Source organism: Macaca fascicularis, chromosome 1, assembly GCF_037993035.2.
Source record: "Macaca fascicularis isolate 582-1 chromosome 1, T2T-MFA8v1.1".
NCBI classification, from domain to species: Eukaryota; Metazoa; Chordata; class Mammalia; order Primates; family Cercopithecidae; genus Macaca; species Macaca fascicularis.
This window is the reverse complement of record NC_088375.1, coordinates 145,152,550-145,175,873: the sequence shown is the minus strand read 5'-3', so window position 1 is coordinate 145,175,873 and position 23,324 is coordinate 145,152,550. Positions and strand designations below refer to the sequence as shown.

General features: G+C 38.7%; 2 protein-coding genes across 6 annotated transcripts in view; both read left to right on the top strand.

Moving 5' to 3' along the window:
* Window positions 1-18,406, top strand: part of LOC102140959 (leucine rich repeat containing 8 VRAC subunit B) — a 58,879-nt gene extending 40,473 nt beyond the window's left edge. For 2 of the 3 annotated variants that reach the window (XM_074002086.1, XM_065533232.2), the window contains 3 exons: window positions 2,404-2,458; window positions 13,273-13,369; window positions 16,289-18,406. In XM_074002086.1, coding sequence (XP_073858187.1) covers window positions 13,274-13,336 — 63 coding nt within the window. In that variant the 5' untranslated portion in view covers window positions 2,404-2,458; window position 13,273 and the 3' untranslated portion in view covers window positions 13,337-13,369; window positions 16,289-18,406. The remainder of the gene's footprint in view (window positions 1-2,403; window positions 2,459-13,272; window positions 13,370-16,288) is intronic. The other variant, XM_065533241.2, reaches the window with a different exon arrangement.
* Window positions 1-23,324, top strand: part of LRRC8B (leucine rich repeat containing 8 VRAC subunit B) — a 70,624-nt gene that overhangs the window by 40,473 nt on the left and 6,827 nt on the right. For 2 of the 3 annotated variants that reach the window (XM_045385554.3, XM_045385566.3), the window contains 3 exons: window positions 2,404-2,458; window positions 13,273-13,369; window positions 16,289-18,453. In XM_045385554.3, coding sequence (XP_045241489.1) covers window positions 16,315-18,453 — 2,139 coding nt within the window. In that variant the 5' untranslated portion in view covers window positions 2,404-2,458; window positions 13,273-13,369; window positions 16,289-16,314. Of the gene's footprint in view, window positions 1-2,403; window positions 2,459-13,272; window positions 18,454-23,324 lie in introns of those variants that run through there. The other variant, XM_074002060.1, reaches the window with a different exon arrangement.

The window sequence follows — 23,324 nt, the reverse complement described above, 5'->3', positions numbered from 1 at the left end:
GCTCAAATTCCAAAATTGTATAGTAGTTCTTTGTGCACTACAAAAAAGTTTGTTTTGTCAAATCCACCATCTCTCCTAACCAGAAAGAAACAAGAACATCAAGAGTAAGATCCTTTGGGGCCTTTTGTTTTTCTATCAGAAAGCTGATTGTTGCTGTATTGTTCCTTAATCCTCAGTCACTTGGGAGCCGTGCCTTGTATGTCCTTCATTGGGAGCCTTCCTTTCAGGAAGAAGCTCTTATTTGAGAAAGAAGAGAATTCTCAGTGTTATACTTATCTCCAAATCTTCCAGAATACCCTTTTATTTTTAGGTTATCTTGGAATTGACTTTTTAAGTTAAAATACACACGTCTTGTGTCCTTCCTCTGGAGAGAGAATGTTTTTGAAGGGGTAGATCAGCTAGTTGTGTAACACTCATTAGCATAGCAAGCTGGCGGACGTGCTGACGCAGGCCGCCTGCCTCAGCAGCTGGGTCGGTCAGAATTGCTGTAACAATCTTTGTCCTCTTTTTATCCTGCCTAATATGGACTATTTATGCTATTCTAAGAAGCATTGTCATTTAGTATTTCACATTTCATTCTTCCAACTTGGTACTTTTGTGTTCTGCTAAGGAGGAAGAAAGGTGATAAGTTTAGTTATAGTTTCTAAAATTGGTTTGAATGATTTGGTTTTATCCTGAATAAAGAAACTCAGCTACATTTTGTTATTTACTTTACTTGACAGCAGTGGCTTCACCCTGAGATGACAAATTTTCATTACGAGAGAGCTGTCATTGAGCTCTACATTTATATCTTCTCAGCAAAATATTCCTCTGGTTTAGGTAAATGTTAAATAGGAGAGAGGAATGAAATGTATTAGTAAGTATGCTGAAACATGTTCAATTCAACTCAAAGAAATGCCAAATAAAGCAACAATAAGATAATTTTTCACATAGGAATTAGCAAAATTTTTTAATAATGATTTCTAAATCTGGTGAGGTGTTACTCATACATTGTTGACAGGAAAGAAAATTGGTATAACCTTTCTGAGAAATAATTTGATGCTGTATATCAGAGGCCTTAAAATGTTTATGCTCTTTTGACCTAATTCCTTCATTTTGGAAGTATATGCAAAACAAAACAAAAAAAACATATGAAGAGTACAGAGATGTTTACAACATTATTAGTATTAAAAAAAAAAGGAAAATTGAAAATTTAGTAGGGGAATGATTTCGTAAACTAAGACATATCCATGCATGAACTATATGCTTCCATCAAAAATGATTCTTAAAGAAACTTCGGCCGGGCGCGGTGGCTCAAGCCTGTAATCCCAGCACTTTGGGAGGCTGAGACGGGCGGATCACGAGTTCAGGAGATCGAGACCATCCTGGCTAACACAGTGAAACCCTGTCTCTACTAAAATACAAAAAAAAAAATTAGCCGGGCGAGGTGGTGGGCGCCTGTAGTCCCAGCTACTCGGGAGGCTGAGGCAGGAGAATGGCGTGAACCCGGGAGGCGGGGCTTGCAGTGAGCTGAGATCCGACCACTGCACTCCAGCCTGGGGGACAGAGCCAGACTCCGTCTCAAAAAAAAAAAAAAAAAAAGAAACTTCGTAGCAGTATCAAAAAAGCCTGTGTTATATAAGTGGCAAAAAAAGATCTCAGTATTGTGCCATTGAATTTTATAATGGCATAATTGTATAAAACCAGTAGGTCAACAAAAATTAAAAACTGGACAAAGAAAACTATCCCAAATGTTAAGTCTTTCACTGCGTTTCCCCTTTTAAAAAGCATAGATACTTTCAATTTGTTTTCTGTCTTATATTTATAAAATCAGTGGTACTCATATATAATGCTGTCTTATTCTCCATTAAAAATTCATTGTGCACTTTGGGAGGCCGAGGCAGGTGGATCACGAGGTCAGGAGATGGAGACCATCCTGGTTAACATGGCGAAACCCTGTCTCTACTAAAAGTACAAAAAATTAGCCGGGCGTGGTGGTGGGTGCCTGTAGTCCCAGCTACTCAGGAGGCTGAGGCAGGAGAATGGCGTGAACCCGGGAGGCGGAGCTTGCAGTGAGCCGAGATCGCGCCACTGCACTCCATCCAGCCTGGGCGACAGAGCGAGACTCCGTCTCAAAAAAAAAAAAATTCAACGTTTATGTTTTGTGCCTTGTAAGCTACTGTTGTGATGAAGTAAAATGTGTAGTTTGTGACAGTGATTTGTTTCTCTCCCTGGGTAATAGTTAACCTCTTTGAGAAGTCAGAAGGTGATCTCTTTAATGCTTTCTTTTTAAGTAAGTTATCTTTTGTATGTTTCATAAAATTATTATATATGTTGGAAATTTTAGAACCATATCAGTGGATGAATTATCTTGCAGTCCTGTGATGTGTAAAATATAACAATATGCTTGTGATTTCTCCTTAGGAACTTTTCAAATTGAGACTAATTGCAGAGGTTCCAGTTGACCAGCATTCATAGGGTAAGATTAACATCCTGAATTATAAACACATGGTAAAGATAATTACAATTAAGTTGGTAGCTTGGGGCAAATAGATACTGAATACTTAGTATGTAAAAGAGATTACTATTCTTACAGATGTTTTGAGTAAAATCTTTCTGAGGTTTTTAAACCAGTTAATAAACAGAAAATTAGATCTGTAACCTTTTAGTAAAAATGTCATCTTCCTACCTTTTGTGGATTTTGTATGCAGGAAAATATATGTGTATATGATATTCGTCATTTTTAACAGTAAAATCGAAGGAATATAATAAATGCCCATGGCAGACTTAGAGTCCATGTCTGTATTTTTCTGATTTTTGTTTAAGGTAGAATTTTTAATACTGCCATAGATTTGGTTTGCTGTATTTCTATTAAGTAAAAGATGGCCATACTTTCTTTGAGTAGGCAAATCAGAAATAAGCCCTATACTCCGTTGCTTCCTGCAAACATCATTCCGTCTTTTGTAATTGCAGAAGATTAATCTTGAGTTAGATTGTAGCAGTGCTTTTAGCTTTGACACAATGAATGAAGAATTTGTACGCTGTATAATAGCACAACTCTCTAATGTTCTGAATACAGCTTAAAAGTGTCACCCAGCTCTGAACATATAGTCTAGATGAATCAGTGGTGAAGATAAGCGGTCTGTCACCTACTGCATTCTAAACACCTTTCTTTTTTACAGATGAAGGTGAAGATCCTTTGACTTCTTAGGTATATTCACATTTCCATTCTGACTCATTGAGTTAACCATAAATTCTTTTTAATTTTATAATTTCAACTTTTATTTTAGATTCGGGGATACATGATCAGGTTTGTTATCAGGGTATACTGCATGACACTGAGGTTGGGAGTAAGGATGGTCCTGTCACCCAGGTAGTGAGCATAGTGTACAACAGGAAAACTTTCAGCCCTTGCCTCTCTCCCTTCCTTTCTCCTTTTGGAGTCCCCAGTGTCTGTTGTTCCCATCTTTATATCTATGTGTACCCAATGCTTAGCTCCCACTTATAAGTGAAAAAATGTATTTAGTTTTCTGTTTCTACTTTAGCTCACAGAGGATAATGGCCTCCACCTTCATCCATGTTGCTGCAAAGGACTTGATTTCCTTCTTTTTTATGGCTGTGTAGTCTTCCATGGTGTATATGTACCATATTTTCCATTTTTTTATCTTTTTTTTTAATTTTTATTTTAAGTTCAGGGGTACACGTGCAAGTTTGCTACATAGGTATACTTGTGTCATGGGGGTTTGTGGTGGATATTATTTTATCACCCAGGGATTAAGCTGAGTACCCATTAGTTATTTTCCCTGGTCCTCTTTCTTCTCCCACCCTCCACACTTTGATAGGCCGCAGTATGTGGTGTTCCCCTCTATGTGTCCATGTGTTCTCATCATTTAGCTCCTACTTGTAAGTAAGAACACGTGGCTTGCAGAACATTTGGTTTTCTGTTCCTGCATTAGTTTGCTAAGGATAATGGCCTCCAGTTCCATCCATGTCCCTTCAAAGGACATAGTATCATTTTTTTTTATGGCTGCATAGTATGCCGTGGTGTATATGTACCACATTTCCTTTATCTAGTCTATCATTGATGGGCATTTAGGTTGATTCCATGTCTTTGCTATTGTGAATAGTGCTGCAATGAATATACACATGCATGTGTCTTTATAATAGAATGATTTATATGCTTTGGGTATGTGCCCAGTAATGAGATGGCTGAGTTGAATGGTGTTTCTGTCTTTAGGTCTTTGAGGAATTGCCACATTGTCTTCCACAATGGTTGAACTGATTTACACTCCCACCAACAGTGTGTACGCATTCCTTTTTCTCCACAACCTCATCAGCATCTGTTTTTTGACCTTTTAATAATATCCTTTCTGGCTGGTGTGAGATGGTATCTCATTGTGGTTTTGATTTGCATTTCTCTAATGATCAGTGATGCTGATCATTTTTTCATATGCTTCTTGGCCATGTGTATGTCTATCTTTTGAGTAATGTCTGTTCATGTGTTTGCCCACTTTTTTATGGGGTTGTTTTTTCTTGTAAATTTGTTTAAGTTCCTTAAGATGCTGGATATTAGACCTTTGTCGGATGCATAGTTTGCAAAAATTTTTTCCCATTCTGTAGGTTGTTTGTTTACTCTGTTGATAGCAGAAGCTCTTTAATTTAATTAGGTCCATTTGTCAGTTTTTGCTTTTGTTCCAATTGCTTTTGGCATCTTCATTATTAAATCCTTGCCCATGCTTATTGTCCTGAACGGTATTGCCTAGGTTGTCTTCTAGGGTTTTTATAATTTGGGATTTTATGTTTAAGTCTTTAATCCATCTTGAGTTAGTTTTTCTATATGATGTAAGGAAGGGGTCCAGTTTTAATCTTCTGTATATGACTAGCCAGTTATCCCAGCACCATTTATCAAAAAGGGAATCCTTCCCCCATTGCTCGTTTTTGTGTTGTTGAAGACCAGATAGTGGTAGGTATGCGGTCTTATTTCTGGGTTCTCTATTCTGTGCCATTGGTCTATCTGTCTGCTTGTGCCAGTACCATGCTATTTTGGGTTATTGTAGCCCTGTAGTATAGTTTGAAGTCTGGCAATGTGATGCCTCCAACTTTGTTTCTTTTGCTTAGCATTGCCTTGGCTATGCAGAGTTTTGTTTGTTTGTTTTGTTTTGTTTTGTTCCACGTGAAGTTTAAAATGGTTTTTTCTAGTTCTGTGAAGAATTTCAATGGTAGTTTAATAGGAATAGCATTGAATCTATACATTGCTTTGAACAGTATAGACATTTTAATGATAGAGATTCTTCTTATCCATGAGCATGGAATGTTTTTCCCTTTATTTTGTGTCGTCTTCAACTTCTTTGAGCAGTGGTTTGTAGTTCTCCCTAGTTAGCTGTATTCCCAGGTATTTTATTCTTTCTGTGCCAGTTGTAAATGGGAGTTTGTCCCTGAGTTGGCTCTCGACATGACTGTTGTTGGTGTATAGGAATGCTAGTGATTTTCACACATTGATTTTGTATCTGGAGACTTTGCTGAAGTTATCAGCTTAAGAAGCTTTTGGGCTGAGACTATGGGGTATAAGACCATGTTGTCACAGACAGGGATACTTTGCTTTCCTCTTTTCCTATTTGGATGCACTTTATTTCTTTCTCTTGCCTCATTGCCCTGGCAAGGACTTCAATACTGTGTTGAATAGGAATGGTGAGAGAGAGTATTATTATTGTGTGCTGGTTTTCTTTCTTTCTTTTTTTTTCTCTTTTTTGCTAAGGAGTGTTTTACTTCCAAGTATGTGATCAATTTTAAAGTATGTACCATGTAGCAGTGGCAATGAGAAAAATGTATATTGTGTTTTTGGTTGGATAGTTCTGTAGATATCTATCAGGTCCATTTGATTCAGTGTTGAGTTTAGGTCCTGAATATCTTTGTTAATTTTCTGTCTCAGTGACCTAATATTGTCAGTGGGGTGTTAAAGTCTCCTACTATTTTTGATTGGGAGTCTAAGTCTCTTTAAGGTCTCTAAGAACTTGCTTTGTGAATCTGGTGCTCCTATGCTTATGAAGCTTCGTTTGGCCAGATATGAAATTCTGGGTTAAAATTTCTGTTAAGAATGTTGAATATTGACTTCTAATCTCTTCTGGCTGGTAGGGTTTCAGCTGAAAAGTTTGCTATTAGTCTGAAGGATTTTTCATTGTAGGTGACCTGACCTTTCTCTCTAGCTGCCTTTAACATTTTGTCTTTCACTTCAACCTTGGAGAATCTGTTGATTGTGTGTCTTGGGGATCATCTTCTTGTGAAGTATCTTACTGGGGTTCTCTGCACTTCCTGAATTGAATGTTGGCCTCTCTAGCTAGATTGGGGAAGTTTTCATGGATGATATCCTGAAATATGTTTTCCAGGTTGGTTCCATTCTCCCCATCTCTTTCAGGTAAACCAATCAGCCATAGATTCAGTCTTTTTATATAATCCCATATTTCTTGGAGGCTTTGTTCATTTAGAAAGGCCATCCTCCAACTTTGAGATTATTTTGTCCACTTGGTCTCTGCTGTCTGCCTGTCATTTGAAAGGTGAGAGTGTGATTCAGAAGGGATTACATAGGCAGTGGGTTTTGTTCTACATAGTATGACTTGCTTACTGTGGTGTGGGGTGTGGTCAGGAAAATAGTCTTATAAACAGCAAAAGGTGATGGAGAAGGATTTGAGGTTGTCTTCTCTATAAGAATTATCCAGCAACTCGTGGCTTATGCTTGTGTTCATCTTACAAGAATATGGCTGCAACTTCTTTTATTTTAAGTAGATTTTAGAAAATATAGTAGCTTACTAAAAACTTCAAAGAATTGGGAGATCTTTCCCTAAAGAGAAAAATATTATCTACATTAAATATATGATGTATTCTGTAACTGCCAGAAATAAGTAAAAGTGAAGCAATATTCCTTAAAGTTTAGAACAACTCAAATGTCGGCCGGGCACGGTGACTCACGCCTATAATCCCAGCACTTTGGGAGGCCGAGGTGGGTGGATCATGAGGTCAGGAGATAGAGACCATCCTGGCTAACACAGTGAAACCCCATCTCTACTAAAAATACAAAAAATTAGCCAGGCATGGTGGCGGGCACCTGTAGTCCCAGCTATGTGGGAGGCTGAGGCAGGAGAATGGCGTGAACCCGGGAGGGGGAGGTTGCAGTGAGCCGAGATCACACCCTGCACTCCAGCCTGGGTGGCAGAGTGAGACTCCATCAAAAAAAAAAAAGAACAACTCGGATGTCATTAGGATTTCTATAATTTCTATATTTTTCCCATAGTTTTAATTCACTCAGTAACTTTTTAATTTAATTTATTACTTACTATTTATAGTTATTTATTTTATTTCATTTATTCAGTAACTTTCTCCGAGGGCTTCTGATGACTAGGGTAATTTTCCTAATGTTTAGAGTATTTATCAGATTGTTTCCCAGACCCATTATCTTACTACAGCTTTGGGTCAGAAGCTCTGGAAAGGCAGTTGTGTGTCTCTCTTCTCCTTTGGTTCTCTGTATTATTTTATGATGATGTCAGCTTCTTTCCTTGAATTCTGATTTTTGTGTTCCAGAAATACTGTGCTTCTCCTTTACCACATTGACCCTGCTTCTCTATCCTTTTTCACTCTTCCTTATCTAATAAGCCTTCCTGATCTATTTTATAGAGGGAACAGCAATTCTGTCCTTCACTCACTAAATTCTTTCTCTCAAATAATTCATTTCTGTGGCACTGACCACCACTTAAATTTGGTCATGACTTCCTACAGTGGGCTAAACATGGCTGCTAAGGCTTAGCAACTTATCCATCAAGAGGTGGAGTTGATTTCCCCACCCTTGGAATCTGGCTGGCTGTGGTAGGTTTTTTGATCAATAGAATGTGGCAGAAATGTTGTGGAGTAATTTCCAAGGCTGGGCCTTAAGAGACTTGTAGTGTCTGCTTTTGTGTGCTTGAAACATTCCTTCTTAGCTCTTAGTCTCTTGCTGTGAGGAAGCCTAATTAGCCATATAGAGGACTGGCAAGGCCCCTGGTCGACAGCCTAAGCTGGGCTCCCAGCCAGCAATCAGTAGAAGCACCAGTGTTGTGACTGAGGCACTTTGGGCCTTCTAAGTATTCTAGCGCTCCAGCCAACACCATATGAACTGCCACATCATTCCATAGAATCATGAGAAATTATTAATTGTTAGTTTAGCCACTAAGTTTTGACTTGTTACACAGAATAAAGAATCAAAACAAAAGTTGGTACCTAGAAGTGAGATGCTGCCATAATAAAAAATCTGTCATTTTGTCTTTGAGACCAGGTGTCAGTGAAGGCCTGAAGGGCAGTTAGAATACTGTTGCTGTTGGAGGATGTCAAATGGTACCCTTGCTTTATATTGAGAAAAAAGTCAGCAAGACCATCACCTGCAGTAACATGGAACATAGATAATGAACCTAATGAACTTGTGGATCTAGCTTAGGAGATTTTCCAGCAAAATATCAGAAGCTCCGAGTGACCCCTTTAACTCCTTTTTTAACTCCTTTTTCTTTTTGTTTGATACTATGATCAAAGTATTTCAAGAAAGAGACCAATTAAAGAAGAAACTATTTTGATTTTAAGCAGACTTTAGAGGAAGTATTTCCAATCTTGAATTTTCTCAGATTGTAAATCTAACTGTTTCTCATCCCCAGCTCTTCTACCCAGCAAAAGATACTCAAAGAAAGAAATGGCCTCAGGTCCAAAGATCAGATCAGATCCAGAACATTACTGCCAGTAAAACATGGTCTCAAGGTGAAAATAAAAGTAAAGGCATAGCTGTAAGACCCTTTATTAAAACTTTAAAAAGATTGAAGGCAGTGCCTCATAGAACTTCTCAGCTAAATGGTAGGGCTTCTAATAATTTCAAGGGTCTTGTCCCACAGCTTTCTGGAACTGAGTTAGATGACAAGATCCTGGACTTCAAGCCTGAATTTGATGCCATAGTGGGATGAAGTTTTGGGGGGGATCTTGAGAAAGTGTTAGTGTGCTTTGCATGTAAGAGGAATGTAAATCATTGCATGGCCAGAGAGTAGACTGTGGTGGATTAAGCATGGCTGGAGACTCTTTGCCACTCCTCCCATTAAAAGGTGGAGTCCACTTCCCTTCCTCTTGAATCTGGACTGGACTTATGACTCCTTTGGCCAGTAGATTTTGGTGGATGTGTCAGTGTGTAGCTTCAAGCCTATGCCTTACAAGAGCTATAGCTTTTACTTTTGTGCTTGGAATGTATTGTCTTAGAACCCACCCACCATGCTATGTGAGGACACTCAAAGAGCCACATGGAGTCTCACATGAAGGAGTTACCAGCCAGCAGTTAGCACCAACAACCAGCCTGAGGAATGAGGACATTTTGTACCTTCCAACCATCTGGAAAGTGTGCCAGCCAACACTATGAAGTGAAAGAACCTCCCACAGAATCTCAAGAAATGAAACTTTTTCTTAAGCCATTAAGGCTTGGAATATGCAGAACAGTTAGCAAAAACCCTCCCATCTCTATTGCTGCTGAGTTCTTGCCACTCCCTGGGAAAGGCTCTGTCACCCTGAATACACCCTAAAAGTTTGAATGGTTGGGGGATCTTTTTCATTTTGTACATTTAATTGTTATATAAATATTTATTGTGCCCCATGTGCTAGAAACTGTGTAAGATACTATAATATCATAGGATCAAAATCTGAATCCACTTGACTCCTGCCTCTGGGTGGACCTCTTTATCTGATGTTGCTATAGGTGGTACTGAATTTTAATTTCCCTTGACTATTTTATTCTTGGCTTTCTTTTTGAACATATTATAAACTTTACCCTTATTATTTCTCACCCACATAATTGAAATAGGCTTTCAGCCGCTCCCTTTGTTTCTAATCCCTCCTCCCACAAACCATCCTGCATATCTCCATAGCTCAGTGATTCACTGTTCTACCGCTTCACATTTCTGAGACTCTGAAGGGTTCATGTGGAGATGGTATCTGTTACTTTGTAGTCTGTAGAGTGGAGAGAGCATCCTAGATGTCTAGTGCAACTTCCATGAAGACTTAAAAGATAGGCGCTTTTCTCAGATAACTTTATTGTCTATCTTGTAAGCTTTCTCCTCCTGGGGAGATTTGGGGAAAAAAAAAAATCTGGCCTCTCCTAGACCAATTGACTTGCTCTGTGGGAGTAAGGCCTGGGTTTAGGTTTCTTTTAAAAGTGCCCCAAGAGGTTCTAAGGTGAAGCTGAGATTGAGAATCACTGTCTTAGATTTGTGATTCTTGAAAAGTGGTCCTTGGACCAGCAGCATCAACATGAACTAGGAATTTGTTAGCAATGCAGTTCTCGAGACCTACTTCCTACCTTATGAATTGGCCACTCGGAGGGATGGACTCATCATGTGATGTTTTAATAAGCTCTTGTGATTTTTATGTCCATTAATGTTAGAGAACCACTATTAGAAAAATCTAGGTCTCAAAACTACAAGTGAGTTTGGGAAGTGTGTTTGTTATTTGAAAATCACTGTACTAACAAGATCTGAAAGAGATGGAAAGGGACATAAGGAAACTGGTATATCAAATGTTACTGCTGGTGATCATTTAGGTACTTGAAAATGTTTAATGCGTGTCATTAAATCTCTCAAGAGTGGTTAAATGAGTTACTTAGCATAAAGAAAGGGGGCAAATTAATCAGAGATACTGATGCATTGTTTCCTGGAGAAAGAACTCAACAAAAGGTGAATTTAAGTTTCAGTTAGATATATGTTAGTCCCAAAAAACATCTTAATGGGAAGTAGCACTAAACATTTTGAAGGGCTCTAAGGTGATTTTTAAATCAGTGTTCAATGAGAGTAATGTAGAGAACCGCTTTTTGGAATTGTTCGGCTATAATCCCTGCCTGGGGTCAGAGACAGATCTTTGAAGTAGCCTCCAGTTCTCAGTATATAATGACACTAAATACCATCTGATCATCATTTGTTTATTTTTTCACTTGTTATTTTAGAAATGCTTTCAAAGTAAAATAAGGACTACTGGGAAGTACTGATGCCTAACTTGAATGTTGATTTTACAGTCTTAGAGACTTTGGAGTAAGATTGTCAGTGAATTCATGTGTTTTGAAAAAGCTTTTATGACTTCTTAATGAGGTTTAAAAGCTGAAAGAATGGGATTAGAACTGCAAAATCCATTACTCTTAACATTTCTTTGGAATGATTTAGTGTGTTTGTATATTAGAAATAGAGATCTTATTTGGATTGAGTCACCATTGTTTACTAAAATATGGTCTGGAAACAATTTCCTGGACAGACAGTATTAAATGGCATAATGACAAAGGATAGCTATGCTTAAACTCTCTAGTTAAGCACTTCATAGGAAAATTAGCATCATTTTATATATAGGAATGCTGAGATGTTTTATATATACTTAAATCCAGATGCTGTATATTTAAATATATTTAGTTCAGTAGAAAATATTTAGTAGGAAAATATTTAGCTGAAAAAGTAGATTGTATGTAATGGAAGACATTACAGAAAACTAGATTTACATGCTTATTCAAAAGATTATAATAGAACCCAGTTATAATGCAGATATTGGGTGAGTTGGGAAAGAGCGATAATTAGCTTTTTCTTCAGCTTTTGAGAGACCTAAGACTGTTAATTGGATTGACTGAGACCATGTTGTCTGGTGTGCATGAGGTTGGGATTTGAGTCTGAGGACCTAGGTTCCAGTTGCAACTTTATTTCTTGCAGGTTTTGTCACCTTGGGCAAGGTAAATTCTTTGAGCCTGCATTAATTTCTATGCATATAAACATAAAGAGTAATACTATTTATTTCAGTGGCTTGTTTTAAGTATAAAACAAATTAATGTAAATGAGACATGCTTTGAAGGTAGAAAAACAGATGTTAAATTATTAATAAAGTAGAAAGTGTATTTCTGATATTTAAGGAGAACTGTATTGTATAAAAAGAATCATGGCTGAGTAGCATTTTTGAATTATGCAATAAATTCTTTTCTGGCATGTTACAAATGCAGCTGCTGTGAAAGAATACGTAAAATGTTTCACACATCAGATGTCTTTATCATGCTCAGTGCACATAAATGCAGTCATGTGATATATGTTGTAAGACTTTTATAAAGGCTTGTGAATTGTGAATGAGAAATTCTTACTCCAGTGGTGCCATGTAATTATGAATTAGTATACAGCTAGGTTCTTATACATACTAAGTGTGCTTTCTAACCTTCAAAACAATTTGATGCTGGATGGTGACTAATTGTAAAATAGGCTTTGCACATGACTTGGTAAACCCAAAGTAAGTTTCGGACATGCCCAGCTTTTTGATATTTGAAATGACAAGCTTACAAGATTATTGCTAAAAATATCTTAAATACAATTTGGGGTCAGTACTCTTAGGAGTATTTGAAGTACTTTTTAAAACGGATTGTATGATACAAAACCTCCCTAGAAACTTTTTTTTGAGGTTTCATAGGTACTAAAAGATATAATTTTTACATTCAATTAAAAACAAATTCTAGCATTTTACAATTTTCTCACAGTTCAAATTATCAATATATATGTAATTTAACTATCACAAATTATTGAACTCTAAATGTTACAAATGGGTTTTATTAACCTCTAAATTAAACAAATATAAAGCCTAAGTATGTTTAATAATAACATAATTTCCAGTAATTTCAGCCATATTTCTGAGCTGTATCTGGAAAGGTGTATTAACTTGTCACTTTTTCTAATGAGATTGGTAGGCTAAATTTTAGGAGCACTGAGACTTATTTGGATAGATGTTTGGTTTTAAATATGGGTACAGAAATCACTTGGTGTGACAAGCCATCTGAAAAATGCAAATAAGAACAACTGTGTATAAGGAATGAGTGAGATAAATTAACATATGTCGACTACTTAGAAAAACTAAGTGTTCATCTAAGTGTTGTAGATACAGAATTTTAAAATATGTTGTGTTTAAATTTCTGAAGGAACTTCCCTGTAATTGAAAAGAAGTTCAGGGAGTGAGTATGGTTTAATGAATATGAGTGGGGCCCTGTAGATACAACTTTGACAGAATGTGCCCCAGTGTGAAAAGTAAACTGGCCTGTGAAAATCTAAGCCAGGCACAGTGGCTCACACCTGTAATCCCAGCATTTGAGAGGCCAAGGTGGAAGGATTGCTTGAGGCCAGGAGCATGAAAATCTATTTGCCATATCAAGTCTTATGACAGAGAGGGTTTCTGGAGACAGTATCTTCAGTTTGTTTGTTTGAATGACTATAGCTATTTTAAGATATTTATGTTTTCTCATAGAATGAAGACAAACACAGAGATGGTGTGTCTAAGAAACTTCAAAAGGTGTAGACCTCCTGACTGAAGCATATTGATTTATTTAATTTTTTTCATTATAGTAAGTATAAATATTTAAAACACATTATTCTGGTCAATGTTGACTTGTATTTTTATTGACTAAATATTCACTCTCTGTCAAATACCCTTATCATTGTTAGAGCTACTGTTGTTTTCATTCTTCTGCAATTTCAGTTGCATATCTTAAATTAATTTAATTCTCAGGACCTTTGAGAGGACAAATGAAACATGAATTCAGAGCTGAAAGAATCCTTTGAAATTATCTGCTTCACTCTTTTTATCCATTACAAGAAATTCCTTTGCAACTTCCCTGATGGATGGTCATTTTATTGATCAAGATTCTGCTCAGGACATAGAGCTGAACTGTTTCACAGAGCAGCCAGTTCAATGACTTTCCACCACAGACTGAATCAAAATGTAATTTTCTAAAGCTTCCACCTACCTGGTTCTACCTTGGGAGCAAATCCACTATTCTTTCACCTGTGAGGTTGTTGTGCAAAAATGTAAAGATAAATTCTCAGGCTCACCTAGTCATCTGTTATCTCAGCTGAATTTCATCAATTGCCTGTGTTCCTCTGTAGGAAATGGTTTGGAAACAACAGCTCCTGGTTGGTTTTTGGCCCATTTTATCTTTAACCTGTAACTGAGCATTGGGTTTCAGTATTGTGATCTCACCAGGCAGGTACAGGAGGACTGCAGCTCCTTTATCTGGGTTCACCTATTAATATGGCCAGAAGTTATAATCAATATTTCAACATAACAACTATCACATGACTAGCTGAAAGTATGCATATATGTCAACTAAAATCCTAAAGTGTTTTTCACATGTTCTTTCTTTCATCCAGCAGTGTTTTCTACCATCCCTCACACCCCTGGCCACATCATATTTATAGTATTTTGAAGTCTAAGCCCAGGACTTTCTCTTTGCCTCATATATTCCTCTCATTTTAGTTTCTGTCTTACCTTGACACACAATTATGTAAGGCAGAGAGGTGAGGCGGAATGAGAAGAGTTGAGAGTTAGAAATAGACCCACTTAGCTGGAGTGAAGGAGAGAAGCCCTGAAGAGTTATATAATCCACCTGTAGGTCCTAGGAGGAAGGTGAATCCATATAATATAATGTGATGCCCAGAGAGGACACAAGCAGAAAGTAGTGCTCCAGTCCAGCAATTAAACTCAGAAATTGTAGAATGCCCTAACAGGTACAAGAGCATGAAGCTGTAGGGTTCAGGGTCAGATGGTCAGGAATATGCTGAGGATGAGACTTATTAACAGGGAGCAGGGACTCTGTAATGGGACTCTAAGCTTCAAGGCAAGATACCAGACCCCAGAAAGAGGGCAAATGAGAGTAAAAAAAGTCTTCCTGGCTGGGCACAGTGTCTCAGGCCTATAATCTCAGCTCTTTGGGAGGCCAAGGCGGGCAGATCACAAGGTCAGGAGTTCGAGACCAGCCTGGCCAACATGGTGAAAGCCCATCTCTACTAAAAAGACACAAAAATTAGCCGGACATGGTGGCATGCACCTGTAGTCCCAGCTGCTCAGGAGGCTGAGGCAGGAGAATTGCTTGGACCTGGGAGGCGAAGATTTCAGTGAGCTGAGATTGCGCCACTAGACTCCGTGTCAAAAAAAAAAAAAAGTATTCCTTGGGGATGCTACTAATACTAGGGTGTCTAGAGAGAAACTCAGGCCCAGAATAGATGGTAAGACTCCAGACTCAAGAAAATCCAGGAGAAGCCCTTGGAAATAGGTTAGAGCTGGACTACCAGCAAGGGAGGACCATGCTACCATTACTATTTTTCTTCTTTTTCTTAGCAGATATTTTCTAAGACCCACATATTTCCTTTTACCTTACTCTGTGTTATCTTATAGATGATCTGGATTTTACTGATTAGCAATTTTTGAAACGATGTATGTAAGACTCAACATAGAAATTCTCAGGAATGTTGTCTGAATACTTTTCAGTATGAAAATACAAGATAATCTTGTTTTCCTGAAGTCAAAAATAATTTAATAATGGAATATACCTTATTCGTTTATCTTTTTAGTACTTTGCCATCACAACATTAAACATGAGAGGGAGTCCCCGTGATCGAGTATTCTAGCAGAGCTTTTCTTCCTTATTCTTTTTTAAGCCATAACTTTTAAATACTTCCCAAGTTTTAAATACTCAAAGTTTTTTAATACTCACGTACTTAAATTACAAAGTGAAAGCTTGTGTGGAAAGGAGATATAATACATTCAGTGACAGGTTGTTTTGGGCATAGAATTGTAGACCCCTCTAAGCCTAAGGGGTAATTTTACAAAGCAGAGCTTGCTTAAAAGAGGCTCCTTGTGGTGACTAAAACAACTTTCGGGCTATAAGTGATGCTTCAGACATGGGAGAAGGTGTGGAAAGGAGCTTACTCAGACATTTTGGAAGGTACAATGTGACCATTGGAAATTAGGTGGCTGGCTGTGGTGGCTCATAGTTGTAATTCCAGCACTTTCAGAGGCCAAGCAGGGAAGATCACTTGAGGCCAAGAGTCTAAGGCCTGTGAGACCCTGTCAAATAAAGAAAGAAAGAGAGAGAGAAAGAGCGGGGGGTGAGGAAGGGAGGAAGGAGCATAGGAACAAGTTTTTCAAATGTCAGTTGAAGACAGATTGACTCCTGGTTTTCAGTAGCCTAGCCTGGAGTTGAGATCCAAGACGTAATGAGATAATTACCTCAAGAGCTCCCCCTAAATTTCTTTCTAGTCACTATCACTAAACGGTCCCCCATCTAAGAGACTATGGCTCAAAGTTGGATGGCCTATGGTTTCAAATGAAACCAGAAGACTTATGTGCCCCTTGATCAGCTCTCCCTTTTAGGTTTGACCCCAGAGCTAAATCCTGCTTGGGAAGGAGGGCATGTGTGTATGAGCATTAGAGTGAAATGCTTATTTGAGTACTTGCTTCAGTAGTGTTTATTTTCCTCTTCCAGTTTCTGTCCTCCTACAAGGGAAAGTCATGATTACACTAACTGAGCTAAAATGCTTAGCAGATGCCCAGTCATCTTATCACATCTTAAAACCATGGTGGGACGTCTTCTGGTATTACATCACACTGATCATGCTGCTGGTGGCCGTGCTGGCCGGAGCTCTCCAGCTGACGCAGAGCAGGGTTCTGTGCTGTCTTCCATGCAAAGTGGAATTTGACAATCACTGTGCCGTGCCTTGGGACATCCTGAAAGCCAGCATGAACACATCCTCTAATCCTGGGACACCGCTTCCACTCCCCCTCCGAATCCAGAATGACCTCCACCGACAGCAGTACTCCTATATCGATGCCGTCTGTTACGAGAAACAGCTCCATTGGTTTGCAAAGTTTTTCCCCTACCTGGTGCTCTTGCACACGCTCATCTTTGCAGCCTGTAGCAACTTTTGGCTTCACTACCCCAGTACCAGTTCCAGGCTCGAGCATTTTGTGGCCATCCTTCACAAATGCTTCGATTCTCCATGGACCACCCGCGCCCTGTCAGAAACAGTGGCCGAGCAGTCAGTGAGGCCTCTGAAACTCTCCAAGTCCAAGATTTTGCTTTCGTCCTCAGGGTGTTCAGCTGACATAGATTCTAGCAAACAGTCATTGCCCTACCCGCAGCCAGGTTTGGAGTCAGCTGGCATAGAAAGCCCAACTTCCAGCGTCCTGGACAAGAAGGAGGGTGAACAGGCCAAAGCCATCTTTGAAAAAGTGAGAAGATTCCGCATGCACGTGGAGCAGAAGGACATCATTTATAGAGTATATCTGAAACAGATAATAGTCAAAGTCATTTTGTTTGTGCTCATCATAACTTATGTTCCATATTTTTTAACCTACATCACTCTTGAAATCGACTGTTCAGTTGATGTGCAGGCTTTTACAGGATACAAGCGCTACCAGTGTGTCTATTCCTTGGCAGAAATCTTTAAGGTCCTGGCTTCATTTTATGTCATTTTGGTTATACTTTACGGTCTGACCTCTTCCTACAGCCTGTGGTGGATGCTGAGGAGTTCCCTGAAGCAATATTCCTTTGAGGCATTAAGAGAAAAAAGCAACTACAGTGACATCCCTGATGTCAAGAATGACTTTGCCTTCATCCTTCATCTGGCTGATCAGTATGATCCTCTTTATTCCAAACGCTTCTCCATATTCCTGTCAGAGGTCAGTGAGAACAAACTGAAACAGATCAACCTCAATAATGAATGGACAGTTGAGAAACTGAAAAGTAAGCTTGTGAAAAATGCCCAGGACAAGATAGAGCTACATCTTTTTATGCTCAATGGTCTTCCAGACAATGTCTTTGAGTTAACTGAAATGGAAGTGCTAAGCCTGGAGCTTATCCCAGAGGTGAAGCTGCCCTCTGCAGTCTCACAGCTGGTCAACCTCAAGGAGCTTCGTGTGTACCATTCATCTCTGGTCGTAGACCATCCTGCACTGGCCTTTCTAGAGGAGAATTTAAAAATCCTCCGCCTGAAATTTACTGAAATGGGAAAAATCCCACGCTGGGTATTTCACCTCAAGAATCTCAAGGAACTTTATCTTTCAGGCTGTGTTCTCCCTGAACAGTTGAGTACTATGCAGTTGGAGGGCTTTCAGGACTTAAAAAATCTGAGGACCCTCTACTTGAAGAGCAGCCTCTCCCGGATCCCACAGGTTGTTACAGACCTCCTGCCTTCACTGCAGAAACTGTCCCTTGATAATGAGGGAAGCAAACTGGTTGTGTTGAACAACTTGAAAAAGATGGTCAATCTGAAAAGCCTAGAACTGATCAGCTGTGACCTGGAACGCATTCCACACTCCATTTTCAGCCTGAATAATTTGCATGAGTTAGACCTAAGGGAAAACAACCTTAAAACTGTGGAAGAGATCATTAGCTTTCAGCATCTTCAGAATCTTTCCTGCTTAAAGTTATGGCACAATAACATTGCTTATATTCCTGCACAGATTGGGGCATTATCTAACCTCGAGCAGCTCTCTTTGGACCATAATAATATTGAGAATCTGCCCTTGCAGCTTTTCCTATGCACCAAACTACATTATTTGGATCTAAGCTATAACCACTTGACCTTCATTCCAGAAGAAATCCAGTATCTGAGCAATTTGCAGTACTTTGCTGTGACCAACAACAATGTAAGTAAATCCATTCCTTCTTTTGTTCAGTATCTGCCGCACTTGTAGTGTGTTACATAGGGCAAGCAAACACACTTCAAATCATGCTATGTGTTCTCAAGCCAAGCCCAATCTGATCTTGTATAAATTACCAAAACACTGAGCATCCATTTTTAATCTAACTTACAAGTCGTCATGGAGATTTTATGAAAAAACATATAAGCATTTGGCACAATTCCTGGCACATAATAGTTGCTCAGCAAATGTTTTTCTCTTTGTGTTTTTTTTTCCCCCAATTTTCTACATAAACATCACAAAATATTTTAAACTATTTAATTCGTTATGGTAGAGCTTACTTTTTGTTTTATGAAGGTTTTAGGTATTTAGGGAATTTGGTAAAACTTTTCCGCTTTCCAAATCTGTCATAATAAAATAACTTCTTATTTTAAAATGCTGAGATTATGAATTATTCATAAATCCTTTTTGTGACGTTGTGAAAAAGATTTGAAATCTGCATGCATGTCTAGAAAGATGATTCAAAATGAAAGGCCTGCCTCCATAATGCAACACTATGGCTTCTTAGAAGCTTTTTCCAGGATCCATACTTTAGAATGAACCATAATTTGCAATAGTAAAGCCAAGTTAAGGAAAACTTAACTTTACCAAAACATGAAAAAACAAAATAAATGAGTAGTTTCCTAGGTTAAGATATGGAGGAGGAGGAAAAAGTAAAAATTCATGGTAGTCTAAAGGTAAGAGAGTGAGGCTAATGTCCATTTTGGAAGAAAGAGGGAAAACCTGGTCAGAAATCAAATCTACCAAGGGATGAAACTGACATTCCTCTACTTGAAAATGGGTACAGCTGTTCCACCACTCTTCAAAATATATTATCCAAAAATTAGCTGGGCGTGGTGGCGGGTGCCTGAAGTCCCAGCTACTCAGGAGCTTGAGGCAGGAGAATCGCTTGAACCCGGGAGGCAGAGGTTGCAGTGAGCTGAGATTCCGCCACTGCACTCAAGCCTAGTGACAGAGCGAGACTCTGTCTCAAAAAAAAAGAAAGAAAAGAAAAAGAAAATCTATTATCTTTTAGACTTTTTGTAGTTCATATGTCATGGTAAATATAGTTATGAACATCGTGTTGGCTAATAAACATATTAATTATACATTATTTTTGAAAACCATGGGTGTTAGAGAAATACCAGAAAATTGGGGGATGAGAGCAAAATTCATGCTGATTTTTAGAACTCTCTGACTTTATTCATATATAAAAGGAGCGAGTCCATTGTTAGACAAATGAGACATCTTCAGATCTTAAAAGTTTGTGAGATTTTAAAACTGCATTAGGATTGACCTGGATTAACAGTGTGCAACAGAAAGGGCTTGCTGAAACACAGATTCCTGAGCCCCGCTCCCAGGGTTTCCAATTCAGTAGGCCGGATCTAAGACCCAAGAGTCCGCATTTCTAAAACGTCCCCAGGTGGAGCTGATGATGCTGGCCTAGTGACTGCACTCTGAAAATCACAGGTCTAGAAGTATATCAATGCCATTTAATTAGGCACATGATTAATATTAATATTTTGCTCACATTTTTTTATTGTTAAATTTTAATAAAAATATAAATAATATTTTTAAAGGCATTGGTTCCACTAAGCAGTTACAGACAGTTAAATCACTTTCAAAAATGGATTTTTGAAAGTTGCAGCTTATTCAGGTGTTAGCTGGCCATGCATTATTTAAATGTATGAGCAGGTGAATGTTTTCACTGAGTTAATGTAATAAAGAAACCTTAAGACCCTTAGTACTTTTGACACAAGTTTATGGAATGGAATCCTGGACAATATCTGAAGAATAAGTGTGAATATCAGACACATGCTTTCTTGAATAAGAAAGGATACTTTGTACCACAAGAAAAGTCTTATGCTGAAAATACTTTATAACCAAAATAGAATGGTATCTTTTTGAGTGGGTTGTCCCAGAAATCTGAGAAAAAAGTAGTTGCTGAGCATCTTTGGAGCCAAAATGATGAACATGACATCTTTGGTGAACTTAGAGTCAAAGAAACACTGTGCAGACACTATGTAACAACAATATAAATAAACTAAAACTCATCAGAGGACAGCCACCAGGAAGATGAAAACCCTGATGGAATACTTTAGCCTCATGATGGGAAGTACAGGTGGGAAGGGAGAATCGTCCACAATATTGGTCTTCAGATATTTGAAAAATTTACATGGAGAGTAAAACTTGCTGGGAATAACTACAGTGTTAGAACTTAGGGCAAATGGAGAGAACTAGGGCCAGCAGGGAAAGATTTCTCATCTTTCCCATAAGCATCCAAAGATTGAATGAGCATTTGAGGAGGGAAAAGTCATTTTCTTATTAATAAAACTCTCCAGACAGGGACTGCCAGATACTCAGCAGGAGGGTTGTTAAAGGGCATCAGGAATTCATGTTTCATGTGGGGATTTAACGAATTTCAAGATTATTTCCAACCTTGAGAGTCTCATGATTCTGAGTTAGACCAAAATATTGAACCATGAGGTCAGGAGTTCGAGACCAGCCTGGCCAATATGGTGAAACCCCATCTCTATTAAAAATAAAAAAATTAGCCGGGCATGGTGGCACGTGCCTGTAGTCCCAGCTGCTCAGGAGGCTGAGGCAGAAGAATCGCTTGAACCCGGGAGGCAGAAGTTGCAGTGAGCCGAGATTACGCCACTGCACTCCAGCCTGGGCGACAGAGCAAGACTCCATCTCAAAAAAGGAAAAAAAGAAAATATCACACTGGCTGCATACATAGTTAGATATGCATATACTCAGAAATTCAAGCCAATTAATCCATGTGGAATGGCAGTTGATAAAGATTCCTATAGCATGCATTTTAAACGTCTGATCTCAAGACTTGGGCAGTGTATCAGGTTTATAGATGGAGGCAACAAATACTACCTCGTAAGCAGAAAAGACGTTAGTTGAAAGGATATTAGGTATCTCATATTACCACTGAAAAGACTGCAAAAGTAAGCTTGGAAAACAGGCACAAAGTAAGACAGCAGTGAGGACTGTAGCCAGAATCATAGCGGAAAAGCACAATGGTGAGGATACACTTCCGAGGACCTTACCGGCTCAGAGCACTGGTTCTGTTCCTGAAAACTTGATGTTGCTGCTCTTGTGACCCTGGGCCTCCCACAGAATAGATTCTTCGTGGCTTCGACCTCTTTGTGATGTTAGCCCCAATTCAAAGTCCGAGTCTGAGCAGCTGATTGGCACAGCTAATGAATGCCCACATTGTGGCTGTAAGAGAGCTGAGAACACAAGAATCTGGTGGTGGTAGTTTCTCTAGTAGGAAGTGAGCTCTACTACCCACCAAGACTCATAAGGTAGGGAATTACCTCGACATGGGAAGGTATTCGGCAGTCCCTGGGTGGCAGATATTCACTGAGCGGGAGAGCCTTTAACATATGAATATGCGTTGTGCTTCTCCAACGAGAGATGGTATGCAATATTTGCCAAATGTGTTTGAGCAAGATGCTTTTTTTATAGAGTGACTCTTGTGTTCTGTGAAGCATACCCTAGAACACTGGATTAGGGAAGTGTTAAAAAATAGAGGTCATCCACAGAGGACTGAAATAAGCGTGCCCAGATGTACAAAGAGATGAGACCATTTAGTAAGGTGAGTCAGAATGGAGAGTGCCTGGAAATCTCCTGGTCAAATTCATGTTTGATTCATTGGATAGTGACTAGGGTAAGACTTGAGCTTGAAAGTGCTAGTTAGCCTGAACTGGTACCTTCAAAGGAGGCTCTGATTGTAGCATATGAAAGGCTTGTGAGAGGACAGCCAAGAAACAAAACCCCATGGAAAGGCTGAATCAGTTACGATTTAGAAGTAGGAATCCAGATTTAAAACAAGAGACAAAGACTCTCATACTTGAAAGGAACACTGAATCCGCAGACTGCAGCCTGGGGGTCAGGTCTACCCACTGCCTGTTTTTATACAGCCCAGGCTAGGATTGGTTTTTACATTTTTAGATGGTTGGGGGAAGAAAATCAAAAGAATATTTTGTGACCCATGAAAATTATATGAAATTCAAATTTCAATTTTCACAAACAGATTCCATTCTTCTTATTAGGGGGCCTGTATTACAACAAAATGATATTCAATTGTTATATTTTGAATTTCATCACTTAAAAATGTATGGAATTTTTTTTCTATTATATAAGGACCTACATAATATTTTCAGTTTTGCTTCTTGGCCCAGAAAGCCTAAAATACTTATTCTTCTGGTCCTTTGGAGAAAAACTTTGCCAGCCCCTACTCTAGTCCACTTCCCTTATTTTACTGATGCTCAGAGCAGTTCACCTGAGGTCTGAAGTTTCCTGGCAAGGGGGCTAGGATGGAACCCAAACATTCTGATTTCTACTCTACTGTTCTTCTACTATGTCTCGTTGGATCAATCCAAGTGATTTTACATGGGGAACAGTATGTGCGGGTGGGCGTGGAAGGTGGGAGAAATGGAGGCCAAGATCCATCCCTATCGCAGTGCCAAAGAGTAATTGGATTATGGTGGCATTGATTGTAATGGAGAGAAGCACAAGGCTTTGAACTAGGTTTGCTGAAATCTTAGACCAGTCCAGTTTACAGCTAGGTCTTCTTACTTCCACATTTGTGCTTTTTTTTTTTTTTTTTTTTTTTCTTACATTAGTTTGAAGACTTCTAGCCAGAAGATGAATAATGTAGAAATTCCTTCTGAAGATCATCTGTGTGACACTGAGTTTTGTTGTTTTTGGCATCACTACTTAGAAATATTCAGCTGTGTTTCTTGAAATGATTGGACTTTAGGGTTTGGTAAGCATTTCCCAAGATAGCATGTGTCATTGGCCAGGAAAAAAAAAAGGAA